The sequence below is a fragment of the Hemicordylus capensis genome, chromosome 2 (assembly GCF_027244095.1).
Source record: "Hemicordylus capensis ecotype Gifberg chromosome 2, rHemCap1.1.pri, whole genome shotgun sequence".
NCBI lineage: Eukaryota > Metazoa > Chordata > Lepidosauria > Squamata > Cordylidae > Hemicordylus > Hemicordylus capensis.
This window is the reverse complement of record NC_069658.1, coordinates 246,665,854-246,689,581: the sequence shown is the minus strand read 5'-3', so window position 1 is coordinate 246,689,581 and position 23,728 is coordinate 246,665,854. Positions and strand designations below refer to the sequence as shown.

At 48.6% G+C, this 23,728-nt stretch overlaps 1 protein-coding gene across 1 annotated transcript; it reads left to right on the top strand.

The window, feature by feature from the left end:
• The first annotated feature begins 1,572 nt into the window (after positions 1–1,572).
• LOC128342613 (zinc finger protein ZFP2-like) lies at positions 1,573–15,140 on the top strand. Its single transcript, XM_053290129.1, has 4 exons — positions 1,573–1,650; positions 6,284–7,389; positions 11,771–11,888; positions 13,727–15,140. The coding sequence occupies exons 2-4, from the start codon at positions 6,592–6,594 to the stop codon at positions 14,881–14,883; spliced, it is 2,073 nt and encodes a 690-aa protein (XP_053146104.1). The 5' UTR covers positions 1,573–1,650; positions 6,284–6,591; the 3' UTR covers positions 14,884–15,140.
• Positions 15,141–23,728: the final 8,588 nt, after the last annotated feature.

Genomic DNA, 23,728 nt, shown 5'->3' with positions numbered 1-23,728 from the left:
CCCTTACCCCTGGCTACCTAAGGGAGCAAACGCTCCCTTACCCCTGGCTACCTGCTCATGTGTGAGCACGGGCTGCTCCATATAGAGATGGGTGTCTAGAGTGTCCATCGCTTTGGTGAATCTCCCAATGCAGCGTGTGTGTTGCACACTGCATTGTGGGCTTCACAGAGGCCAGAACAAGAGGTCAGTCATCCCTGCTCTGTGCTGCATGGAACAGGACTGATCCTTCCAAGGATCATTGGGTGGGTGGGTGGAGGCAAGGTTTGGGAAGACCACTCAGCCGCTGCTGCAATATGGGGACAATAATTGCTCATTTTACAGAAAAGCAGCAAAGAGTCTTGTAGCACCTTAAAGATGAATGTTGTATAAAAATATACATATTTGATAATTATTTTAATTATAGGTTTATACTATTGTATTATATAGTATTCTATTTATTATATAATTATTTTGTATGGTTTTCTTGCGTCTATCCAATAGTTCATGGGAGGCTGCCTTGTACTGAATCAGAGCCTCTCAAGCTGACAAAGGTGATTTGCCTATTGGCAGCTAGTCCTCAGTGAGGAAAAAAATGAGTTGGCTGAAGGGAGGACGAAGAAGAGACGGGGAAGACAGTTGGTATGGGAGTAATTAATCTGATGAAACAAAATGGTGGTGGTGGGGGAATCCCACCACATGCCTTCGACCAGTGCACCAATGCACTGGCAGAGCCACCATAGTGCGAAGGGATCCGAATAACATGGGCCGCCGCACTTCAGAGACCGCGCCTCGTGCCCCAGCCACACCCCCAACGTCAGCTGTCGGGCGTGGCTGGCGCTCTTACCCCCCTGAACTTCCCGGCCAAAGTCCAGGGCCTTCACACCTCCTGGCGGCCTCCAACTCCTCCTTTAGCTGGATAGCTGAGCATTTCCTCTGCTTTATATATTTGTTATTTATTTATTCGATTTCTATTCCACCCTTCCAAAATGGCTGAGAGCGGTTTACAGGAGAAATAACAAATAAATAAGATGCCCCGCTGTTCCCAAAGAGCTCACAGTCTAAAAAGAAACATAAGATAGACACCAGGAACAGTCACTGGAGGGACGCTGTGCTGGGGATGGAGAGGGCCAGTTACTCTCCCCCTGCTAAATAAAGAGACAGAGAGGGGAGTAGGGAAAGAAATGTGTGGGGATGGGAATATGTTAAGTTGCCTGTTGAAATGTTTGTGCTAATGTATATTTGCATCAATATACCTGTTTTATATTCTTACATTCTTGTGAATTCAGTTGTTTAAGAATCCACGTGTTTAAATACTCTATGTGTGTGTGTTGTGTGTGTGTAGGGCGGCCTCCAAAGCAAGGGGGGGCGGGGCTCCAAAAGCCTTAGGTCCAGGTTGCAAAATTACCAAGGTGCACTGATCTGCAGCCGCAAAATCTTAAACATGCTGACCACCGCCAAAGCTGAGGAGCGGATTGTTCTCCAGGGCCGGGTGTTTGTATGGGTTAAATGCGCGGAGAGGCTCTTCCTAGAGAGGACGTGGGCGAAGCTCTTCTGAGCTCTATGGTGCACAGCGGATAGAAACGGGGGCGGGACGTTTCCTTCCTGGGCGATGCTTTCTCGTGGCTTGGCTTTTTCTAGCTGCCCCTCGGATTGCCCGGATGAATGCTGCTGGTAAGGAGTACAGTTTGATGTTTTGCATGGCATGATGGCGTGGCTGGCCATTGCACGGCACGGCCAAGCGCCTTTGCCATTCTTATCCCTGCATTGGCGCTGCAGCCAGCTGTAGTGGCCGTTTTTGTGCACCTTGTTCTGTCTGCCTGCAGATGTAGGATGCTGTTGGTGAATAGGCGGGGTTGTAGTTGGCCATTGGAAGGGAGACCCCGCTTGTAGGCAGAGCATGCAGAAGACGGTCCCAGGTTCAATCCCTGGCATCGCTACGCAGCACTGAGAAAGAGTCCGGCTGTCTGAAACCCCGGAGAGAGCTGCTGCTAGTCAGATTAAACGGTACTGAGCTAGACCGCCCAAAGTCTGACTCAGTATGTGGCAGCTACCTATAAAATAAACCATTAAGGAAATGATTGTGGGAAGGCTAAAAAATTTGAGGCTTTTCATTTCGGAAAGAAGATGATTGGGACACACACACGCACAGTCATTCTCACTATGGACGTTGCCAAGATGATGCATGGTGTGGAGAAGGTGGAAAGAAATAAGTTCTTCTCCTTCTCTTTTAGCACTAGAGACTGGGCTCACCAAATAGTTTGCAGATTCGGGACAGGCAGTACTTCCTTGTACCATGCAGAATTACAAGACTCAGTGCCACAAGTGATAGCCACTTGTGGTGATCACATGGTGGCGATAGCCACTGGGTGGCTTAGGTGGCTTTAAAAGGGGATTAGACAAATTCTTGAAGAAGTTTGCCAATGGTTACTAGCCATGGTATTAAAAAGAAACCTTCTAATTCAGGGGCAGTCTACCACTGCATGTCACCTTAAGTGACACGCAGTGTCACTTAAGGTGACACTTAAGTATCACTTAAGGTGACACTTAAGTGTCACTATCAAACAGAAGGTTGCTCGTTCGAATCCCCACTTGTACTATATTGGGCAGCAGTGATATAGGAAGATGCTGATTATTTATTTATTTATTTATTGCATTTATATCCCGCTCTTCCTCCAAGGAGCCCAGAGCGGTGTACTACATACTTAAGTTTCTCCTCACAACAACCCTATGAAGTAGGTTAGCCTGAGAAAGAAGTGACTGGCCCAGAGTCACCCAGCAAGTCTTGTGGCTGAATGGGGGTTTGAACTTGGGTCTCCCCAGTCCTAGTCCAGCACTCTAACCACTACACTACACTGGCATCAGCATGATGCTGATGGTATCATCTCACACTGCGTGGGAGGAGGCAATGGAAAACCCCTCCTGTATTCTACAAAAAGAAAACCACAGGTCTCTGTGGGCGCCAGAAGTTGAAATCGACTTGACGGCACACTTTACCTTTACCTACCACTGCATACCAGTTACTAGGGCCAAACAATGAAGAGATTCAGTGTTGGCTCTGCTGGCGATCCTGTTGATGTCCTAGTGGAGAATTGGAACAGCAAACTCAACGGGGCAGTAGACATGATCGCTTCTAAGCGTCTTCTCCGACCCGCTTCAGAACTGGCCCCTTGGTATACAGAAGAACTACGGGGGCTGAAGCGGCAAGGTAGACGACTGGAGCGCAGGTGGAGAAAGACTCTGCTTGAATCCGACAGATTGCAACATAGAGCTCATTTGAAGAACTATGCTCAGGCGATACGTGCGGCAAAGAAGCGATTCTTTTCTGCCCGTATTACATCCGCAAGTTCACGTCCGGCGGAATTGTTCAGGGTTGTGAGAGGGATAGTGAGTGCCCCTCCTCCCTTGAATCAGAATCTGGAAACATCTACCACCCGCTGTGGTATTTGTGGGATAATTCTTTGTGGGGGAAATCTCTCGTATTAGGGCCGACTTGGATTTCGTCTCCACATTTACTTCAGTATCTGATGTGGAGGTATCCAGTGACTCTTCTTATGTGGTTAGGTTGGATCAGTTCTAGTTTGTGACTCCTGAGGATGTGGACAAGCTGATTGGAACGGTGTGGCCCACCACCTGTCCTCTTGACCCTTGCCCGACATGGCTTATACTATCTGGCAGGGAGGTTGTTGTAGAAGGCCTGGTAGAGATCATAAAAGCATCTCTGAGGGAAGGTAGGATGCCTCCTAGTCTTAAGGAGGCAATTATTAGACCACTTCTAGAGAAGCCTACCTTGGATCCCTCAGAGCTGAGTAACTACAGGCCTGTCTCCAACCTTCCGTGGCTGGGCAAGGTAATTGAGAGGGTGGTGGCCTCTCAGCTCCAGACAGTCTTGGAGGAAACGGTTTATCTCGACCCATTTCAGACTGGCTTCCGGGCTGGCTATGGGGTGGAGACTGTCTTGGTCGGCCTGATGGATGATCTCCAACTGGGAATTGACAGAGGAAGTGTGACTCTGTTGGTCATTTTGGACCTCTCGGCGGCTTTCAATACTATCGACCGTAATATCCTTCTGGAACGTCTGAGGGGGTTGGGGGTGGGAGGCATTGCTTTGCAGTGTTTCCACTCCTACCTCTCGGGCAGATTCTAGATGGTGTCCTTTGGAGACTATTGTTCTTCAAAATCTGAACTTTTGTATGGTGTCCCTCAGGTCTCCGTATTGTCTCCGTTGTTGTTTAACATCTACATGAAACCGCTGGGGGAGATCATCAGGAGATTTGGTGCAGGATGCTATCAGTATGCTGATGACACCAAATTTCTCCGTGTCAGCATTATCAGGAGAGGGCATAACCTCCTTAAAGGCCTGCCTGGAGGTGGCAATGGGCTGGATGAGGTATAACAAACTGAGACTGAATCCAGATAAGACAGAGGTACTCATTGTGCTGGGTCGGAACTTGAGAGACAATTTTCATCTGACTGTTCTGGATGGGTTCACACTTCCCCAGAAGGAATATGCAGTCTAGGGGTGCTTCTGGATCCAAGTCTCTCTTTGGTGTCCCAGGTGGAGGCAGTGGCCAGAAGTGCCATCTATCAGCTTTGGCTGATACGCCAGCTGCGTCCGTTTCTTGAGATAGACGACCTCAAAACAGTGGTACATCTGCTGGTAACCTCCAGACTGGATTGCTGCAATGCGCTCTATGTGATGCTGCCCTTGTACGTAGTCCGGAAACTACAGTTGGTTCAGAATGCGGCTGCCAGGCTGGTCTCTGGGTCATCTAGGAGACACCATATTACTCGCGTACTGAAGGAGTTGCACTGGCTGCCGATATGTTTCTGGGCAAAATACAAGGTATTGGTCATAACCTATAAACCCCAAACAGCTTGGGCCCTGGGTATTTAAGAGAACGTCTTCTCCGTTATGAACCCCACCGCCCACTGAGATCAACGGGAGAGGTCCGCCTGCGTTTGCCACCGGCTCATCTGATGGCTACTCAAGGACGGGCCTTCTCTGTTGCTGCCCCGAGGCTTTGGAATGCGCTCCCTAGTGAAATAAGAGCATCCCCATCTCTGACAACTTTTAAAAAGTCTTTGAAGACACATCTGTTCACCCAGGCTTTTAACTGATATTGTTTTGATTGTTTTAATGTTGTTTTTAGAATCTATATATATATTTCTCCTGGGTGTGCCAGGGAAAATGCGTCCCGGCAGCCCAGCTGATTGGCTTGGCTGCAGAGGCACCTGATTGGCTGGCACACCCAGGAGGAGGAGAATTGGCCGGCTGCGAGCCAGGGCCACTGGCAGGCCCGGCCTGGCAACGGGTGGTGGCTGCGGGTCCGGCCACAGCGAAGCGGTGGCGGGCCCAGCCGAGGGCCGAGGTGGTGAGGCGGGCGGCCGGCCGGCAGCCGGCCCCGATACCGGGGCAGAAGGTGGGGGTGGGGGGAGAGGTGGCTGGCCTGCTGCTGGCCGCAAAGACTGGCAAGCGGCGGTAGCGGGCATGGCAGGCCGCAGAGGCGGCACTGGGTGTGGTGGGCCTGCCGGCGGGACAGGCCATGGAGGCGGCTCTCGGCCAGGCGGCTCCAGGACTGGCCGCCGAGGCCAGGAGGAGCCCATGGGAGACTGGGGTGGGAGGGAACTGCGCGCCGCCCGGGAGGAGGAGCGGTGGCGGCAGCCCAGTAAGTAGAACTTTTAAAAATGCAGGGGGAGGGGGAAGGGCAAGAGGGAGGGGGCAGGGGGAGGGGGAGGGCAAGAGGGAGTGGGGCAGGGGGAGGGCAAGAGGGAGTGGGGTGGGGGGAGGGGGGCAAGAGGGAGTGGGGTGGGGGGAGGGGGCAAGAGGGAGTGGGGCAGGGTGAAGGGAGGGCAAGAGGGAGTGGGGCAGGGAGAGGGGAGGGCAAGAGGGAGTGGGGCAGGGGGAGGGCAAGAGGGAGTGGGGCAGGGGGAGGGGGAGGGAGGGGAAGAGAGAGTTGGGTGGGAGGGAGGGGAAGAGAGGCAAGAGTGTGGGGCAGAAGGGAGGGAGGGAGAGTGGGGCAGGAGGGAGACGGGAACAGCCTGCCCCCAAAGAGCGCACAGATGCTCTGTGCGGGTTGGCTAGAAGTGTTTTGAAATTCTAAATTTGTGTTTTAAATTTCTTGCTTTTAAATTTTTTGTTTTTGTTTTTAATGTTTTACTTTTAATCTTGCTGTAAACCACCCAGAGACGTGAGTTTTGGGAGGTATGAAAATATGTTAAATAAATAAATAGATAGATAGATAGATAAAAATATTCAGCCCAGCATAGCATCTCTTATTTGTGCCTTCTTTGTGTTTCTTCTTAGGTTGCAAGGGCCTTTCGGACAGGGAGCCATCTGCATGCTCTTAAGTATTTCTGTCTGTCTTGCCTAGTCCCTCGCCCAGCAGGCAACCAACAGACATCTTCTCGTTCCTATGAAACATTCCCCTGGCAAATATTCCCTTTAGTAGAACCATTGAACAATCTCCATAGGACCATGGGGTCAGCCTATCTGTGGAAGTATAGCTGGCTCCTGGGCAATTCTCCAGCATTTCCAATGAAAATGCAGGGCTTGAAGAGTGAGAGATAAATACAGTTGCCTGCAATAAGGTTATTGTCTCTCAGGAAGACAATATGGCTGCCAGTGAGGAGGCCAAAGGAGCTCTGTGTTTGCAGTTCAAGGCTGGACTAGAAAAGAATGTACAGACCAGGGTCAAAATGGAGGCACAGGATCTGTCAGGACTTGAACACAGGACTGGATCCAAGAGGGAAGGAAGACGTCAAGGTGATGTCAAGGTTGCGAGCAACCAGGCTTTCTTGAAATGGGAGGCACCACCTCAGCTGAAGGAGGAACTGGGTGATGAAAAGCATCTGCCTTGTTTAAAATCGCAGGAGTTCCTCAAGGTTATGCACTCCGTTCCCTCACCATGGCGCAACCCCCACGCACTTGGGCCCACACTGTGGCGTACCATGAAGGCTTTTTCATCCTCCTTGGATGAAGTGGCTGATGCTTACCAGTGGCCCCAAGGTGCGCAGGACCTCAGTAGAAATGTCTTGCAAGAATATGGAAGGTTGGAGGCCAGAAACAGAGATGATTGGAAGGCAAGGGAAGAGGCTCTGGGAGGTGACTCTACTGCCATTACAGATGTGCAGCGCAAGCTCTTCAGGGAATTCCGCTACCAGGAAGCCAAGGGGCCCCGTGAGGCCTGCAGCCACCTCTGGCATCTTTGCCATCAGTGGCTGAAGCCGGAGAGGCACACGAAGGAGCAGATCCTGGAACTGGTGATCCTGGAGCAGTTCCTGACTGTCCTGCCCCAGGAGATGCAGAGCTGGGTTGTCCAAGATGGCTGCCCAGAGACTTGCATGCAAGCGGTGGACTTAGCAGAGGGTTTCCTGCTGAGGCAGCAAGAAGCCAAGAGACCAAAGCAGCAGGTAAGGGTCTTCCATCAAAGGCCCAGTGACCATGGGGGTTATAGATTCAGACATTCTGTGCAATCACATGTACAATCCTTATGCAGTGCATACACTATGCAAGGTATGCCTGTGCTGCATACACTTTATACAGATTGCATGTGCATTGAACATAATGCGCTGTTGAGGAGGCTGTTGAGGTTCATTTGTAAAATCAACACAGGTACCGCCATTCACCCCAAAGCATGTATGATGGTACAGACATTGCATGCACATATAAGATAATGTCTGAACAAGGCTTTGGTATTGAGGAGGTAGTGAAACTTTCACAGATTGAGTCTAGAATCACAGAATGTTGGCATTGGAAGGGATCTTGGTCTTCTAGTCCAATGCCCTGAGAGCAGGGAACTGCTACAGCATCTCTGGCAGGTGGCTGTCCAGTCTCTGCTTGAAAACCTCCTGCGAGGTTTTCTCCTCCTCCTCCTCCTACACCACCACTCAGTGTTCTCTCTAAATTTTTTTCCCATCTGTGTGCACAGTGAGTTTTGTTCTGCGCGGCAGTCTCAAGGCAGTGTGTGCGCACATTAGGGATGTGCACGGAACCAGTTCGGAGGCTCTTTATGGGCCTCCGAACCGGTTTTAAGAATCGCCTGTTCCGCCGGTTCGAAGGCGGTGGGGGTGCCGCTTTAAGAGTGGGGGAGGGTACGTCATACGTCACGGCGCACGCGTGGCAGCGTCAGAGACGAGCGCGCAGGGCGCATGCGCGCCACTAGCGCTCGTCTGTGGGCTTTAGGAACGACGAGGGCAGCATTGGAGGCATTTTAAGACAACGACAGGGGCAGGCAGGGGCGGCAGAGAGGAACTCTGCCGCCCCAAGAAGATTCCTTGATCGGAACAGCGCCGGAGGGGGAAGAGCGGCGGGGGGGGGTAAGTACTACCCCCCCGCTTAAAGCGACAGGCCCCCCCTGTGCCGGACCTCCGGATCGGTCCGGCGTTCTATGGAATGTTGCCGGACCGAACCGTGCACACTCCTAGCCCTGTTGGCCGATTATGGCCGGAAGTCCCCAACGCACCTGCGTGCGCCAGCTCCTCCACCACCATTCAGTGTTCTCTCTAGTTTCTTTCGTCTGTGTGTTGAATGAGTTCTGTTCTGGGTTGCGGTATCAGGGCAGTGTGTGTGCACCTGCATTCAGAGGGGGGCCTTCCCAATTAAGCTTGAGCGGGATCTAAAATTAACTGAGCAGATATTAAAAAAAACTTGTGAGTGCATATATGTGCACACACCTTAGTAGGGACACTGCCACCACTGCATGGGGCAGATTGTTCCACTGTCATGCCGCTCTTACTGTTAGGGAATTCCCCCTGAATCGGCTTCCTTGTCATTCCCACCCATTGCTTCTAGTCCTGCCCTCAGCAGCAACAGAGAACAAGTTCCCTCCTCCTCCAAACTGAAAGCCCTTCAAATATTTGAAGACTGCTACTGTCTGTTGCGATGCGGGTGGCAGTGACCTGTCTTGATCATATCTGTCATCTCCTTTCCCAGCCCATATTTTGAAGGCTTTCTGGGGAGAGATTGACTACTCTGGTGTGTGTCCAAGCATTGCATAACACACCAGCCTTTCTGCTTCAGGCCCAAGATCTGTCTAACCTGTTTTCTGTCTCAAAACAGAAGGGGTTAAATACATTTTCTTGAGGGCTTTTCCGGCCGCCTTGGAGGGGGTGGCTGATGTGTTACCCACAGGCCTGAGGTCCGCAGACTCCACTGGAGAAGCCTCCCAGGAATTCCAAAGCTTGGAGGCCAGAGATGAGCCTCTGTAAACAAACTAGATAGGGACACAAAAGAAGCAACAGAGAAAGGGGAGGGAAATCAGGCCGGGGATGAATCGAAGGTTGTTTCAGTGAGGCGTACTTACATTTAGTTCTAGTCAGGAAACTATAGGAAATGAAAGCAACAGAAAAGTTCTTCCCTCAGACAAAAGTTGCAAGGGGACAGGCAGAGCCAGGAGCCACATTTCCCCCCGCTGGTGCTCGGTTTTGTTAAGCGTATCTTCCTGCCGCCCTGTCGCCGCATTTCCCAGAGGTGACCAGAAGTAACAGACGCGCCTGCGCGCGCCGGGCACATGTGCGCGCCCACCTGCAATGTGCGCGCACCCGTTCCCTCTGTGCACTGTTACTTCCAGTCACTTCCGGGAGACGAGGCGGCAGGGAGGCATGCTGCAGCCCCGAGGGGCTTTAACAAAATGGAACGCCGGCGGGGGAAATGTGGGAGGGGTAAGTGCACCCTCCCCTGCCCTTAAAGATGCACCCCCTGCCGATCGAACTGGTTCGGAGGCCCGTAAAGGTTCTCCGGACCGGTTCCGTGCACATCCCTACTTGCTGTACCCCTGCTAGGCATCATTTGTAAACCTTGCCAGAAAATGGTGCACAAGAATATGCCAAATAAGAACAGAGTGATTTATTGTTATTAGCATCACATATAATTCATGTAATAGTAAAGATTATGGGGAACATGGGTTGGCATTTTGATATATACATAAATTTAATTTTATGTACGCGGGGCGGGCAAGCCACCTAATGGCGCAGCGGGGAAATGACTTGACTAGCAAGCCAGAGGTTGCCAGTTCGAATCCCCACTGGTGTGTTACCCAGAAAATGGGAAACTCCTATATCAGGCAACAACGATATAGGAAGGTGCTGAAAGGCATCATCTCATACTGTGCGGGAGATGGCAATGGTAAACCCCTCCTGTATTCTACCAAAGAAAACCACAGGGCTCTATGGTCGAGTCAACACTGACTTGACAGCACACTTGACCTTTACGGGGGGTGGAGGAAAAGGTTTGGGTCCTTAGTCTTCTGAAATATGAATATATTTCCATCCCACTCTTGCATGGGGCTCCCAATAGTCTCCCATCCAGGGTGCTGGTCAGATCCATGTGCTAAAGCTTCGCTTTAGCACTGCTGCAGCTTTGGGGTGTTTCAGCCACTGAGCTCTACTTCTTTATCGTTTCATTTTTCTTTGGTTGGTAATACTTATGAAGGGCCTTTCATTTCATGTAGAAGTTGATGTGTGCCTGATTGAAGTTGTTCTAAACATCTTGGTTCACTGTGGGTTGGACTAGAAGAACTCCAAGGTCCATCCCAACTCTTAAGTTCTAGGGGTCATAAGAACAGCCCTGCTGGATCAGGCCCAAGGCCCATCTCATCCAGCATCCTGTTTCACACAGTGGCCCACCAGATGCCTCTGGGGAGCCTACAGGCAAGGGGTATGTGCATGCCCTCTCTCCTGCGGTTGCTCCCCTGCAACTGGTGGCAATTGCACAATGTTGAAAGATTCTGCACAAGTTGAAAGCCCAATTCTACTGATGGTGCACATGCTTCCATAGGCTTCCTTTCTATTGGGATTTTATTCTCTAGCCACATGCTGATTAGAAACCTCACACCATGTTTGCAGCATCAGCTGCCGGCCAGCACTTACATGCTGAAAAGAACCAGCAGTCGCCACTAAAAGAAAGGAAAGATTGTGCCGTTGAATTAGTGTCAATCCCTAGCGACCACAGAGCCATGTGGTTTTCTTGGTAGAATACAGGAGTGGTTTACCATTCCTTCTCCCATGCAATATGAGATTATGCCTTTTAGCACCTTCCTACATCGCTGCTGCCTGATATAGGAGTTTCCCATATTCTGGGAAACATTCCAGCGAGGATTCGAACTGACAGCCTCTTGCTCCCTAGGTAAATTACTTCCCCACTGTGCCATTAGGTGGCAGTTGCCACTAAAGTAGTATTGAAAAGGGAACAGGAATGCTAATACTGGCCAGTAGGTGGCACTGTGAAAATTGTGCAAGATCTTCAATCAGCTTGTGACCAGAGAATAAGATCCCAATAGGAAGGAGCACAGAAGCCAATGGGAGCATGTGTACTGTCAGTAAGACTGCACTTTCAATATGCACAATTTATTGCCATCTGCAAGGACTCTAGGTTAGGTCATTAATTTTAACATTAATTAATTAAACATATTTATATGCCGCCCAAAACCTGCGTCTCTGGGCTGTGTACAGTAAAAACAATATAGATTAAACTAAAAATGATTAAAACATTAAAATCATTTAAAACCAAACACTAAAAGTATTAAAACTATAAATCTAATTAAAAACCTGGGTGAACAAATATGTCTTTGGTGCCTAATATCTGCTTACAGAAAATAAAGATAAGAGGGTTTTTTTGAAATTAAAAATCTGTAAAGAACAGAAACATAAAATAGCTGAACAGAGAGGTTTTGCCCTTGCAGGATGCTGTGGGCAGGGATTCACTGTCACACCTGTGTTCTGTGAGCACCCAGCAGCTGCTGGCAGTGCTGAACAATCACTTAGCAATAGTGAATGTGATCCTCTTCCATTTCAGGTGCTGACGCTGCTCCAGAAGACGGCTTTGAATTTTCCTCCAGCAGCAGGTGCTTCTGGACAGAGGCGGCTGTGTACAGAAGCTAAACAGGAGGAGGGTGCATCAGCCTGCAGTCCAGGTGAGATTTAGGCACACCAGCATTTTCAGATCTGGCTTCAGTTCTGCTGCCATCTTTTCTCGCTGCTTTGAGATACAAGGACTGCCCCTGTCCTCTGCAGTCTTTCAACCTAGGAGTAAGATGCACTTGTACTGAGTTAAAAACAACCCCGCTTTTCCATCAGATTTGTCATTTAAGGTAGCTTTAGATGCTTAAGCTACCTTATATAAATGTATATATAAATATGAAACGTAAAATAAATAAAAAATAAATTAAAAACCAATCTGAAGCCAAGAACAGAAACAAATTAAAATAAAGTCCAGGGGTGGTTTTTTTTTTTAGAACAGTAGCAACACCAAACGTAGGTCCACTTGTCGGGAGTTCTCCCCGCCCCGCCCCCCCCCCCGCGAGACAGGGTTGTGTACCCAGCCAAACGGCAGGGTGCCAAGGGAAGCCAGGGGCTCCAAACGCCAAGGCGACCCCAGGAATGGCCTCTCAGGAGCCAGGGAGGGCGCGGAGAGACATGCAGCAGCTGCTGGGGGATGGGCAGGGACAGCCCAGGCGACGGCAGCTTGGTGGCAAGGGAATGGCCACGATCTTAACTCCACAGCTTTAAATGGGTGCAGGGATATTAAGGAAGTGGGTGGAGTTAGAGACAAGTCCCTTTGGGGAGCCAGGGGTTGGCTGGCCACTGCATTTGCCCAGCCAGGGAAGGCAGAGCAGGTTGGAAGTGGGGAGGAGTGTCTCAAATGCAGGGCTCTATTTAAGGCAGACAAGATCAGTCGGGACGGGCGTGTGGGTCTGACCGTCTCCTGGAGAGGAGCTGACCACGGTCAAAACCAGCTTTAGTAAATGTAATAATAGAAACCTAGGCAGCTGCCTTATACCAAGTCAGACCATTGGTCCATCTAGCTCAGTATCATTTACTCCAACAGTGGCTCTCCAGGGTTTTAGAGAGGAATGTTTCTCCACCCTACTTGGGGATGCCAGATGTTGAACCTGGGGCTTTCTGCATGCATGCAGAACAGGTGCTCTCCCACTGAGCTACGGCCCCATCCCCTAAATGGCTTGTGCTAAGAAATAAATCTTCTTTTAATTCCTACCTATCAGTTTCGTTGGATGATCCTGGGTTTCAGTATTATTTGAGAAGGAGATAAACATCTCTCTATGCACTTTTTCTACACCATGCATAATTTTATAAACTTCTGTCTGGTGTTCCTTATAACAGGGATTCCCAGATATTGTTGACTACAACTCCCATCATCCTCAGCTGCAGTGGCCTCTGACTGAGGCTTATGGGAGTTGTAGTCAACAACATCTGGAAATGCGTTACAGGGAACACTGCTTCTGTCGTATCCCTGCAGCTGTCCTCCCCCCCCCATACCTGCCAAACCAAAAAGCCCCAAACACTTCAGCCCAAGAGTACGCAACCTGAGGTTCTCCAGCTGTTGTTGGACTACAACTCCCATCACCTCCTGCTGCAATTTGTTTTGTGAGGAGAGGAGAGCTGGTCTTGTGGTAGCAAGCATGACTTGTCCCCTTAGCTAAGCAGCGTCCGCCCTGGTTGCATATGAAAGGGAGATTAGAAGTGTGAGCACTGCAAGATATTCCACTCAGGGGATGGAGCCGCTCTGGGAGTTGCAGTTCAACAACAGCTGGATAGCTTCAGGTTGACCACCCCTGATTTAGCCCTTTCCTTGTATGGAAGATGCCCCAACTCCTTAATTATTTTTGTTGCCTTTCTCTGCAAGCGTTCCTGCTCTCCAGTACCCTTTTTTAGATGAGACAAACCAGAGCAGCACACAGTATTGCAAATGTGGCTGCACCTTTAAAAAGAAAAGTCTCCATGTTTGTTCCAGCAGGTGACAGGTGGGCAAATGAGAATAAAGAAGTGAATCCTCTACTGGAAAATCCCGACCAGTTGAAACTTCCATGCCAGGAAGATGGTGCACCACCTGAGCGTCTGAATGGATCAGAGAAGGGAAATGAAAGCCACCTGGAAAGGAGTGTGGTCAAGTCTGTTCTTTACACCAAAGGGAAGGAGGACCTAAAAAAAAGCATCACCCAGCAGAGACTCCTCAAAGACGATAAGCGGCATAAGTGTGTAGTGTGTGGGCGAGGTTTTAGTCGGCCCACAGGCCTCACTGCACATCAGCGCATCCACACAGGCGAGAAACCCTATAAATGCTTGGAGTGTGGGAAAAGCTTCAGCCTGAAGTCCACCCTTGTGGCACATGCGAGAACCCACACCGGAGAGAAACCGTACACTTGCACACACTGTGGAAGAAGCTTCACCGTGAGCTCGGACCTTACCAGGCACTACAGAACCCACACAGGAGAGAAGCCCTACAAATGTTCAGAATGTGGGAAATGTTTTCGGCAGAGCTCCTCTTTCACCAGTCACCTGAGAATCCACACGGGAGAGAGACCGTTTGAATGTTCGTGCTGTGGGAAAGCCTTCACGATGTGTTCAGACCTTACGAAACACTATCGAACCCACACAGGAGAAAAGCCCTACAAATGTTCGGACTGCGGGAGAAGGTTCCGGCAACATTCCTCTTTCACCAACCATCTGAAGAGCCACCGAGGAGAGCTTCCGTTCAAATGTTCGTACTGTGGCAAATCTTTCAGTGTGAGCACGTTCCTCATTCGACACGAGCGAATCCACACAGGTGAAAAACCGTATCAGTGCTCGGATTGTGGGAAAAGTTTCGGACACAATTCGCAACTGATCTCACACAGGAGAGTTCACACAGGGGAAAAACCCTACAAATGTCTTGAGTGTGGGAAGATGTTCACTGCTAGCTCTCTCCTCAGGGGGCACCAGAGAATCCACACAGGTGAAAAACCATATAGCTGCTCAGTCTGTGAGAAGACATTCAGCCTGAGGTCAAACTTTCGTAGACATCAGAGCACCCATACAGGGGAGAAGCCATATAAGTGCTTGGCCTGTGCAAAAGCCTTCATTACAAGCTCAGACCTCCTTGCACATGAAAGAACCCATGTGGGAAAATAATTGTAGAGATGCACAGGTTATGGGATTTTTATTTTTTAATGTATTAAGTCATTTGAGTATCCATTTAACCACAGAAATAACCAGTGGCTGACATAGAGCAAGGATTCACTGATGCAGCCAAAGCACAGCCTAGCACAACTTCCCAGCTAACTGCACCGGTACAGCGGGGAAGTGGCCTTTTGGATGCCCTTCTGTTCCCCAGAAAGCCCTCTGTGCCAGGGTGGATTTGATTTAAATCAAACTGATTTAAATCACGATTTAAATCACTAGCAGGGTGGATAAAAATAAAAAAAATCTGATTTAAATAAAACAAATTGGATTTTTTTATTTAAATCAGATTTTTTTGATTTAAATCGGATTTTTTATATTTTTATCCACCCTGCTAGTGATTTAAATCGTGATTTAAATCGTGATTTAAATCAGTTTGATTTAAATCAAATCCACCCTGCTCTGTGCCACCCGAAGAGATGTCCCTGAGGGTTGCACAGCCACTTCTGGGGAAGGGGAGGGCATCAGAAATCACTGTTTCCTTTAGCACTGGTGCAGTTAGTTGGGAAGTTCCATTCAGCTGCTTTCTCGCTGCACCATTGTATCCTTGCTCAGCTGTTGTGAGGGATACCTGTAGCAAGAAATTTGGATAGTTCTTTCCCTTTTTGTAAAGGGATTGTTGCTTGGTTGGGGCTCAAAAATCACATTGTTAGTAGCAGCATTCCCCCCCCTACCCCCAAGCATAGCTGGTTCATGGGACTGGATGTTTGCAACAAGACAATCAGTGAGTTACTCATCTTATATTGGCACTTTCTTGAATGCTTGTCTTCTTGATTGGACTGAACACATCCTGTCTAGTTTGCACCATGCAGGGTCATTTGGTGATGAGACTTAGGTTTGCATCCTGCTAAGCCACGGTTCTTGGTTTGCATTATCCAACTGTGTCCCTGGCTTGAGCACAGTTTCAGCAAAGAGTGAGTGAGTGGATACCTGATCACAGGTTTAAAGTGTTCTCAGCCAAGCTTCATGTGTTTCTGGGCATCACTGATGACCCCTGGCTCTGACTGTGTTTTGTCTTCCTCGTTTCTGAAGTAGGGTGCACATTAGAAGAATAGCCATGGTGAGATGAGCCAAAACTTAAGGGGCGAGGAGAAATAAACTACAACCTTGGCTGCAGAAAACACGTGAACCTGCCTTACACGAAGAGGCTGTTCATACCCGCAGCCAAGCCTGCTCTTGGCTGTGCATGTGAACGGCCGGAATTGCAGCCGATCCCAGCGGTGCTTCAGCGGCAAACCCGCCCGCATAATCCGCCTCCTAAACGAGGTTAAGAGAGTGAGTACTCCCTCAGCCCTGTTTCCCCAGTCATCTGTAGTGCTTGCTCCTTTTAGCCGGTGCTGCTGGGATCCGCACACTGCACCGCACACTTGCGCGGTGCATTATGGGATTTCCGGGGCCAGAACGACACGTCCCGGCCCCTGACTCTCTGTGTTGCCTGGGCCAGCGGAGGGTCATCTGAGCATGCGGGGAGTGCAACCAGCAACAGAGGAGCCGTTGTCCTAAGGGAAGGCAAGTTCAAGCATACTTCCCTGCCGCCCGCCCACTGATCGTGAGAAAGGGCTCTTAAGTCAGACCATTGGTCAAATACTGTCATTCATTCATTCATTCATTCATTCATTCTGTCTCCTCTGATTGGCAAAGACTGTCAGAGGTTTCAAGCAGAGGGAGGCCTTTCCCAGCCCTCTGTCCTGAGACCCTTTAACTGGATATCCTGGGAGACCTTCTGCATGGAAAGCTTGAGCTTTGCCACTGAGCTATAGCCCTTAGTGATTAAAAGGGTCTATACAACTAAAGAGAAACTCCTGCTCTCTCCCCAGTGGCGTTGGTTTGATATGCTAAGTTAACCAACCAAGCCGAGACCAAGGGATTAGTCCTCTTGAAGGCTGAAAGTTGCCAGCCGCTGGGACTTAAGGCAAGTAAGAGCCCTGATGGCCACAGAATGAAAGGCAGAGAAGAAGATGATCCATGGGTGCAAAAATAAATATTTTATTCAGAGATCTCAGTGCATTTTGAGCTATAGTCCTTTATCAGGGGATTGTAAAGAAAGCAAAGAGAAACACAAATATGGAAATGTAAACACAAAGGAAAAACTATTTGAAAAAAATAAGCAACAAAGCTACAGCATCCAAATAGGAAATAACAAACAATTGCAAATAGTAAAAACAATCTTTAAAACATGCCCCAAACATGAAAAATATAAAACAAACATTATAGAAAAATGAATATGTCCCTGACGGTTGTGCAGCCCTCAGGGACATATTTTCGGGTGGCACGGAGGGCTTCCTTGAGAAGGGGGTCAAATATTGCCACTGCATCGGTACAGTTATTTAAGAAGTTCTGTTAGGCTGCTCTCTTGTGTTTAAATATTCATGTTCCTCCCTGCTTGCTTTATGTAGTCCCCTGATGAAGAGCTGTAACATGTTGGGATCTTTAAGTAAAATACTTATTTTTGCATCAATGGATCACTTTTTCTATGTCCAAAATGCACGGATCAGAGGTTGAGACATGAAGCCGGGTCCCTAGGCTTACCCTTACTAAATTATGACTTGCCTCATGGAATTTTCATAAGGAGAAAGAACATTAAAAATGATTCATTAAAAGGGTTGTAATTGAACGCTAAGGTGGTGTTCAAAGTATTTTATCCTATGCAACCTTAACAAGGTGACCTGCACAAGAACTGTGAGTTTAATCATATTTCCCACTTACAAATTCCAGCTGTTGCTTGTGTGTTCCTTGGCATGCCCATAAATAGGGCACCGTTTTCTGTGAATGAATGGATATAAATCTATATATCTCATATAGAATATCCAATGCCACATTTCCCTCTCCGAAATAGAGGCACCTAGAGTGCCACGAGGTAAGAATATCAAATTAATACAAACCAAAATATTGACAGTAACCACAACAAAAAATTAAAGGAGAATTTTAAAAAAATCTTAAATTTTTAAGAGGAGGAAAGTGTAAAAGACAAAAATAATGAAATTTAAACCTTGCTAAAATGACGTTTTCAGAGGTTGATAGAACACTGGCAAGAAAGAGAGTGTCCTAACCTCCTGTGGTGGCTTTATAGCAGAACCTTGCCTAACCTCTTTTGACAGCTTTAGGGCAGATCAAAAATTATGATGAAAAGAGGATCTGTAAGTACCTCCCGCATTGCTGAAGAATCACTGAAGACAGAAGCCCTATTCACAGATTATGTCCAATGCATGTACAATCTGTGTACACTATGCACATGTACAGATCTGTATGAACATACAGCTATCCACGTGTTGTGTTGGATGAGGTATGGCAGTACACTCCCAATCTGTGACCTGCATTTCATTAGTCCAGTACCATAGTTCACTTTCAAAATGAACGCAGGTACTGTCATTCACATGACTGCCAGCAGGGTAGGTGAAGCATCCAACCTGGGTAGGAGAGCTGGGCACACTCCCGATTTTCGGTCACAATTTTTTTTTTAGTGCAAATATTAAGGTAGGAGGCAGCGAGAATGATCATGTGCGAGGCAGCAGATGGGTAGGACAAGCACACCCTAGAACATAAAGAACAGCCCTGCTGGATCAGGCCCAAGGCCCATCCAGTCCAGCATCCTGTTTCACACAGTGCCCCACCAGATGCCACTGGGAGCCTACATGCAGGAGTTGAGGGCATGCCCTCCTGCCGTTACTCCCCCGCAACTGGTACTCAGAGGCATCCTGCCTTTGAGGCTGGAGGTGGCCCACAGCCCTCCGACTAGTAGCCCATGATAGACCTCTCCTCCATGAAGTTATCCAAACCCCTCTTAAAGCCATTCAGGTTGTTGGCTGCTACTCAGATTTCTTCCCCAGCATTTTATTGAAGTGGGAGGAAAAGCCATTTGACCCAGCTGCCACCTCACACATGATCACCCCACACACACCTTAAGGATTGCAAGCATGTGACTGAAAATCAGGAGTGCACCCAGTCAGGTGCGGAGGGAGGCCAGTGGTGGCCTGCCTGCTGTTGCAGGCCCTGATGTCAGACACAGGGAGCAGTTAGCCACAACCCCTGTGTCTGATGTCAGGCCTGGGGACGTGGTTTCGCTCCCAAACGGGGCCGCACAGTGAGCTAAGCCACGCCCTCATCATATGGGGGGCATGTCTGGGGCACAAGGCGCGGCCCCTGAAGGGTGGCGGCCCGGGTTCTTTGAACCCGTTTGCTCAATAGTGGCTCCGCCCCTGCACTCAGTTCTCTTACGCTGGGCACTTCTCCTACTCTGCCAGCAGTTGTGTGAACAAGCCTGTTGTCTGAGCAGGGCTACAAAGAAATACATATGACAGCAGATGGGCAGGGAGGCAGTTGTGACTGACACAGCCTGGAATCCTCTGCTAACTAGGGCAAGAGGCTCTTTTTCAAGTGTCCGCTCCGCTGTTCAGCCCAGCATAGTGCCTCTGCAGTGGATATTCCTGGTATCTTTTTTAAAAAGGATTATAAAATATATGTAAATTAAAAATTATATATATAAGTGCGTTTGGGGCAGGGAACCATTTTATTGTTCCTTTTGCTTTGTAAACCGGCACAGCATCCCTCCAGTGGCTGTTGCTGGTGTCTATCTTATGTTTCTTTTTTAGATTGTGAGTCCTTTGGGGACAGGGAGCCTGTTTGTTTGTTTGTTATGTAAACCGCTTTGGGAGCTTCTGTTGAAAAGCGGCATATAAATATTTGTTGTATTTGTAAACTTCTTTGAGCCCTCTTTGTGGTGGTGGTGGTGGTGGGGAATGATTTATAAACATCCATAATAGTAAAATAATAACTGGGAGATCCATGAAATACTTCCAGAGAAGCAATGGCTTGCTTGCTGCTTAGCACTCCGCTGATCCAAGAGCGGGGGGGGGGGGGCACATGCTGGTTCCATGCAAGTCCAAAGCCTGTCCATGCTGGAAGCAAGCTCAGAGAGGCTCCATGGCTCCTGAGAATTGCATAATCGCTGATGCAACTATTTCCCCATCATTCCTACTGGAAGAACCTTTGCTTCAGCGCTGATGCTATACTTAGGAGCCATGGAGCCTCTCCGAGCTTGCTTCCAGCATGGACGGGCTTCCAACTCTCATGGGACCAGCATGCAGACCTCGCTCTTGAATTGATGGAGCGCTGGGTAATATGTCAGCCAACATCCTGTATTGCCTCCAAAGGATCACAAGGCCTCATTTAAAATTATGTTTCATCTACACGGTTATTGCCAAAATTCCAGGAAAAATACAGGAGCAACAAAATCTTAATATATGTGGTTATCTGACAATCCACCAAGTGGACTTCCACCAAATTCTCATTGGAGTTTCCTGTGAGCCACAGCAGATGGTGCCAACTAAAATAAGCTGGCTGTATAATTTTAGATATGTCAGAAAGAATCCAGAGACTGGCTAAGTGACATGGAGACTGTTTCTGATTACTGTCCATATCCCTAAATATATACTTATTTTAGAGAGACGTTGTCGGGTTTGTGGCTCTGAAGGGATTTCTTAGTCTGTCTGTGTCCCGTGGTGTCCTATTCTGAGCTCTACGCTGCAAATTAAAATAGGCCCCATGTCTATTTATGCAGGCTCCAAGTAAATAGACTGAATATATTCAAGATGGGGGATTTCCCCCATCTGTTGTTGACGTTACCAGCTTGCTAAAAACGCTGCCCCAAATGCATTTTAATTTTTTCATGTTGCTGCATACAAAGAAATCCATTTCCTACTGCATGGAGCAGAAGTAAGAAAACCTCACCTCACTTGCTACTAGAAGCAGTGGCTGGCTACCAAGTCCAGTCGAAATGGGCTGGCCCCCTGGCAGGGGCATTGCTAAGCACTTGAAAGATCTGGGCCCACAGTCCCTCTTCCCATTTTGATAATTAAACATTTCCATGCTTTCTGGGTCAGGGACAGGCAAAGGAGGTTTAGAAGCTCCTGGTGGCTCCTGGGCTTATCTGAAGTAGCACTCCAGGCCTCTGGGCTTGCTTCTGCTTCCCTTCCCTTCCCGCCAATATGGAAAACCTGCTTGGCTGGCTGAGTGAAGGCATGGCTGCACCATTTTAAAATCTCTCTTCAAGTGCTCAGGATCGCTTTTACTTTTTCTCTTATTTCTTCCCCCACAAAGCAGCCTCTCTTGCTCCCCTCCACTCCTGCAGCAGAATTCTCCTGACATTCAGGGGTTTTGATGTTAAAATCCCTTTTTCTCTTGATGTACATTCTTGTACAGGCCGCCATTTTGTGACTGGCTCCACTGCCCCAAGCAGCCATATTATGAGCTCTACTTTCTCAAGCTGCTATTGTGTTCTGGTTAACTCCCAAGGTTATCCACACACACACCCGCCCTGCCACCCCACCCCCAAAGCTCCTGAAAGCCTTAAACCTGCCCACTTCTGCCCCAGGGGAATCCATTGCTTTCTTCCATAGATGACCAGGCGATTTGGTCTTTTGCTCTGATCAGGGTGGCGTTCCATGGGTGGGGACTCCTGTCGTTGTTGTTGTTGTTATTTTACATTTATATCCTGCTCTTCCTCCAAAGAGCCCAGAGCGGTGTACTGCATACTTGAGTTTCTCTTTCACAACAATCCTGTGAAGTAGGTTAAATCTTCCCATTGTCATGGATGGATCACCATTTGGTTCAGATAGAACTACAGCCTTGGCCCACCTCTGCAGGGGTGAAGGACCTATTAGGTTGGTCCGACCAAGGAGGTTATTGGATCCAACAGAATTCCAAGAAGCCTTGGAAGGGTTTAGGGTTGGCTCTGCTAGTGATTCTGTCAATGCTCTGGTGCAAACATGGAATAATGAACTCACTAGAGCAGTTGACACAATCGCTCCTAAGTGTCCTCTCTGACTTTCTTTAAAGAGAGCCTCGTGGTATTCGGATGAACTGCGGGTGCTGAAGCGCTGAGGTAGATGACTAGAGTGCAAGTGGAGGAAGACTCGCATGAGTCTTATAGGGTACAACACAGAGCACATTTGAAGATCTATGCTCTGGCAGTGCAGGTGGCAAAGAAGCAGTTCTTTTCTGTCTGCATTGCTTCTGCAAACTCATGTCCAGCTGAATTGACTAGGGTTGTGAGGGGGCTAGTATGTGCCCTCTCCCCTTTGAATTTAAACTTGGAACAATCAGTCACTCGCTGTGACATTTTAAATGATTTTTTGTGGATAAAATTTCTTGCATTCGGGCCAAGTTGGATTCCACGGTTACCACAGAGTCTGCTGTGGAGGTGTCCAGCAACTCCTCTTATGGAATTAGATTGGATCATTTTCAGTTTGTGACTCCTGAGGAAGTGGACAAACTGTTTCAGAATGTGCGTCCTACAACCTGTTCTCTTGACCCTTGCCCAACTTGTCTTATCTCATCTGATAATTATATTGTCAGAGAGGGACTGGTAAATTTTATAAATGCTTCTCTGAGGGAGGGCAGGATGCCTCCTTGTCTTAAGGAGGCTATTATCCGACCACTTTTGAAGAAAGCTGCATTGGATCCCTTGGAGTTAGCTAATTACAGACCTGTTTCTAACCTTCCATGGTTGGGCAAGGTGATTGAGCGAGTGGTGGACTCTCAGCTTCAGGCAGTTTTGGAAGATGCAGATCTAGACCCATTTCAAACTGGCTTTTGTGTGGGCTATGGGGTTGAGACTGACTTGGTCAGCCTGATGGATGATCTCCAACTGGCTATCGACACAGGGAGTGCAACTTTGCTGATCCTCTTGGATTTCTCTGTGGCTTTAAATACCATCAACCATGATATCCTCCTGGACCACCTGAGGGAGGTGGGATTGGGTGGCACTGTCTTACAGTGGTTCCACTCCTACCTCTCTGGTAGATTCCAGATGGTGTCACTTGGAGACTGTTGGGGTGTGTCCGAATCAAAATGGCCTCCAAATGACGTTTAAATTGCCCAAATCAATTTGGGTCGAATTCTGGGTGATTCTCCTCAACCCCAAATCGGGCCCTCTATTTTGAGGGAGATTCTATATGAGGTCAAATGTGCATATCACTCCTGATTTGACCTGAATCAATCCAATGGCGAATTGAATGGCACGCTATTAGGAGCAAATCCTGCCTTCACCACGTCAGTCACCCGCTTGCCTTGCTGCTCATGGTTGCAGCAGGGCTTGTCTGAAGAGGGAAGAGCCCTCCCTGTGATGGCGGATTCACTCTCGCAGTCAACAGATGTGCCTGCCAACACGGGGAAAGCTCTTCCCTCTTCAGACAAGCCCCGTCGTAACCGTGAGTGGCAGGGCGTGTAGATGGGTGATATAGAGGGGGCGGGACTTCCTCCCCCTTCACCCTGCTGTTCATGGCTACAGCGGGGCTTTTTAATAACATCTGAAGGGAGACTAAATTTAATCCAGGATCAGTTTGATTCTGGGATCCCGTGATCTCAAGATCAGTTTTGATCTGATCTTGGTCTTTTGATGCATTTTTCTTACAGAATCCAGTGATGCTCTGGGGCCTTTTAAATTGGACATGGTTTAGGGCTTCATAATCCAGCCCTGGCTCTGTGTATTTAGCAACCCTGCTTCTCAAGTGGTCCAAGGTATTGTGGCACCTGAGGTGAATCACCAAATGCTGCCCTGCCTCACATCCCTGGTAGGCTCTTGAGTTTGGGGAAATTTCAGTTCATTGCTGAATTTTACCATTTGTTAAACCCGGGACCACCATGTGCTGAAGGTTTGTGAGGTATGAATGAAATAAAATAAATGCATGTATGCATGCAGGTGGGTGCACTAGTGGTATTCTCTCCTTCCCTTGAGTTCATATTTTTTGGTGGGTCGGGGGAGATGGACACCACCGCAAATTGCTTGCTTTTGCTCTCA

What these genes read in the sequence shown, in the direction of transcription:
- LOC128342613 (XM_053290129.1), top strand. Translation starts at nt 6,592, where the DNA reads ATGGCTGCCAGTGAGGAGGCCAAAGGAGCTCTGTGTTTGCAGTTCAAG. An exon ending in CCAAGAGACCAAAGCAGCAG is followed by an intron (nt 7,390 to 11,770) that starts GTAAGGGTCTTC and finishes CTTCCATTTCAG; the next exon opens with GTGCTGACGCTGCTCCAGAA. An exon ending in TGCATCAGCCTGCAGTCCAG is followed by an intron (nt 11,889 to 13,726) that starts GTGAGATTTAGG and finishes TGTTTGTTCCAG; the next exon opens with CAGGTGACAGGTGGGCAAAT.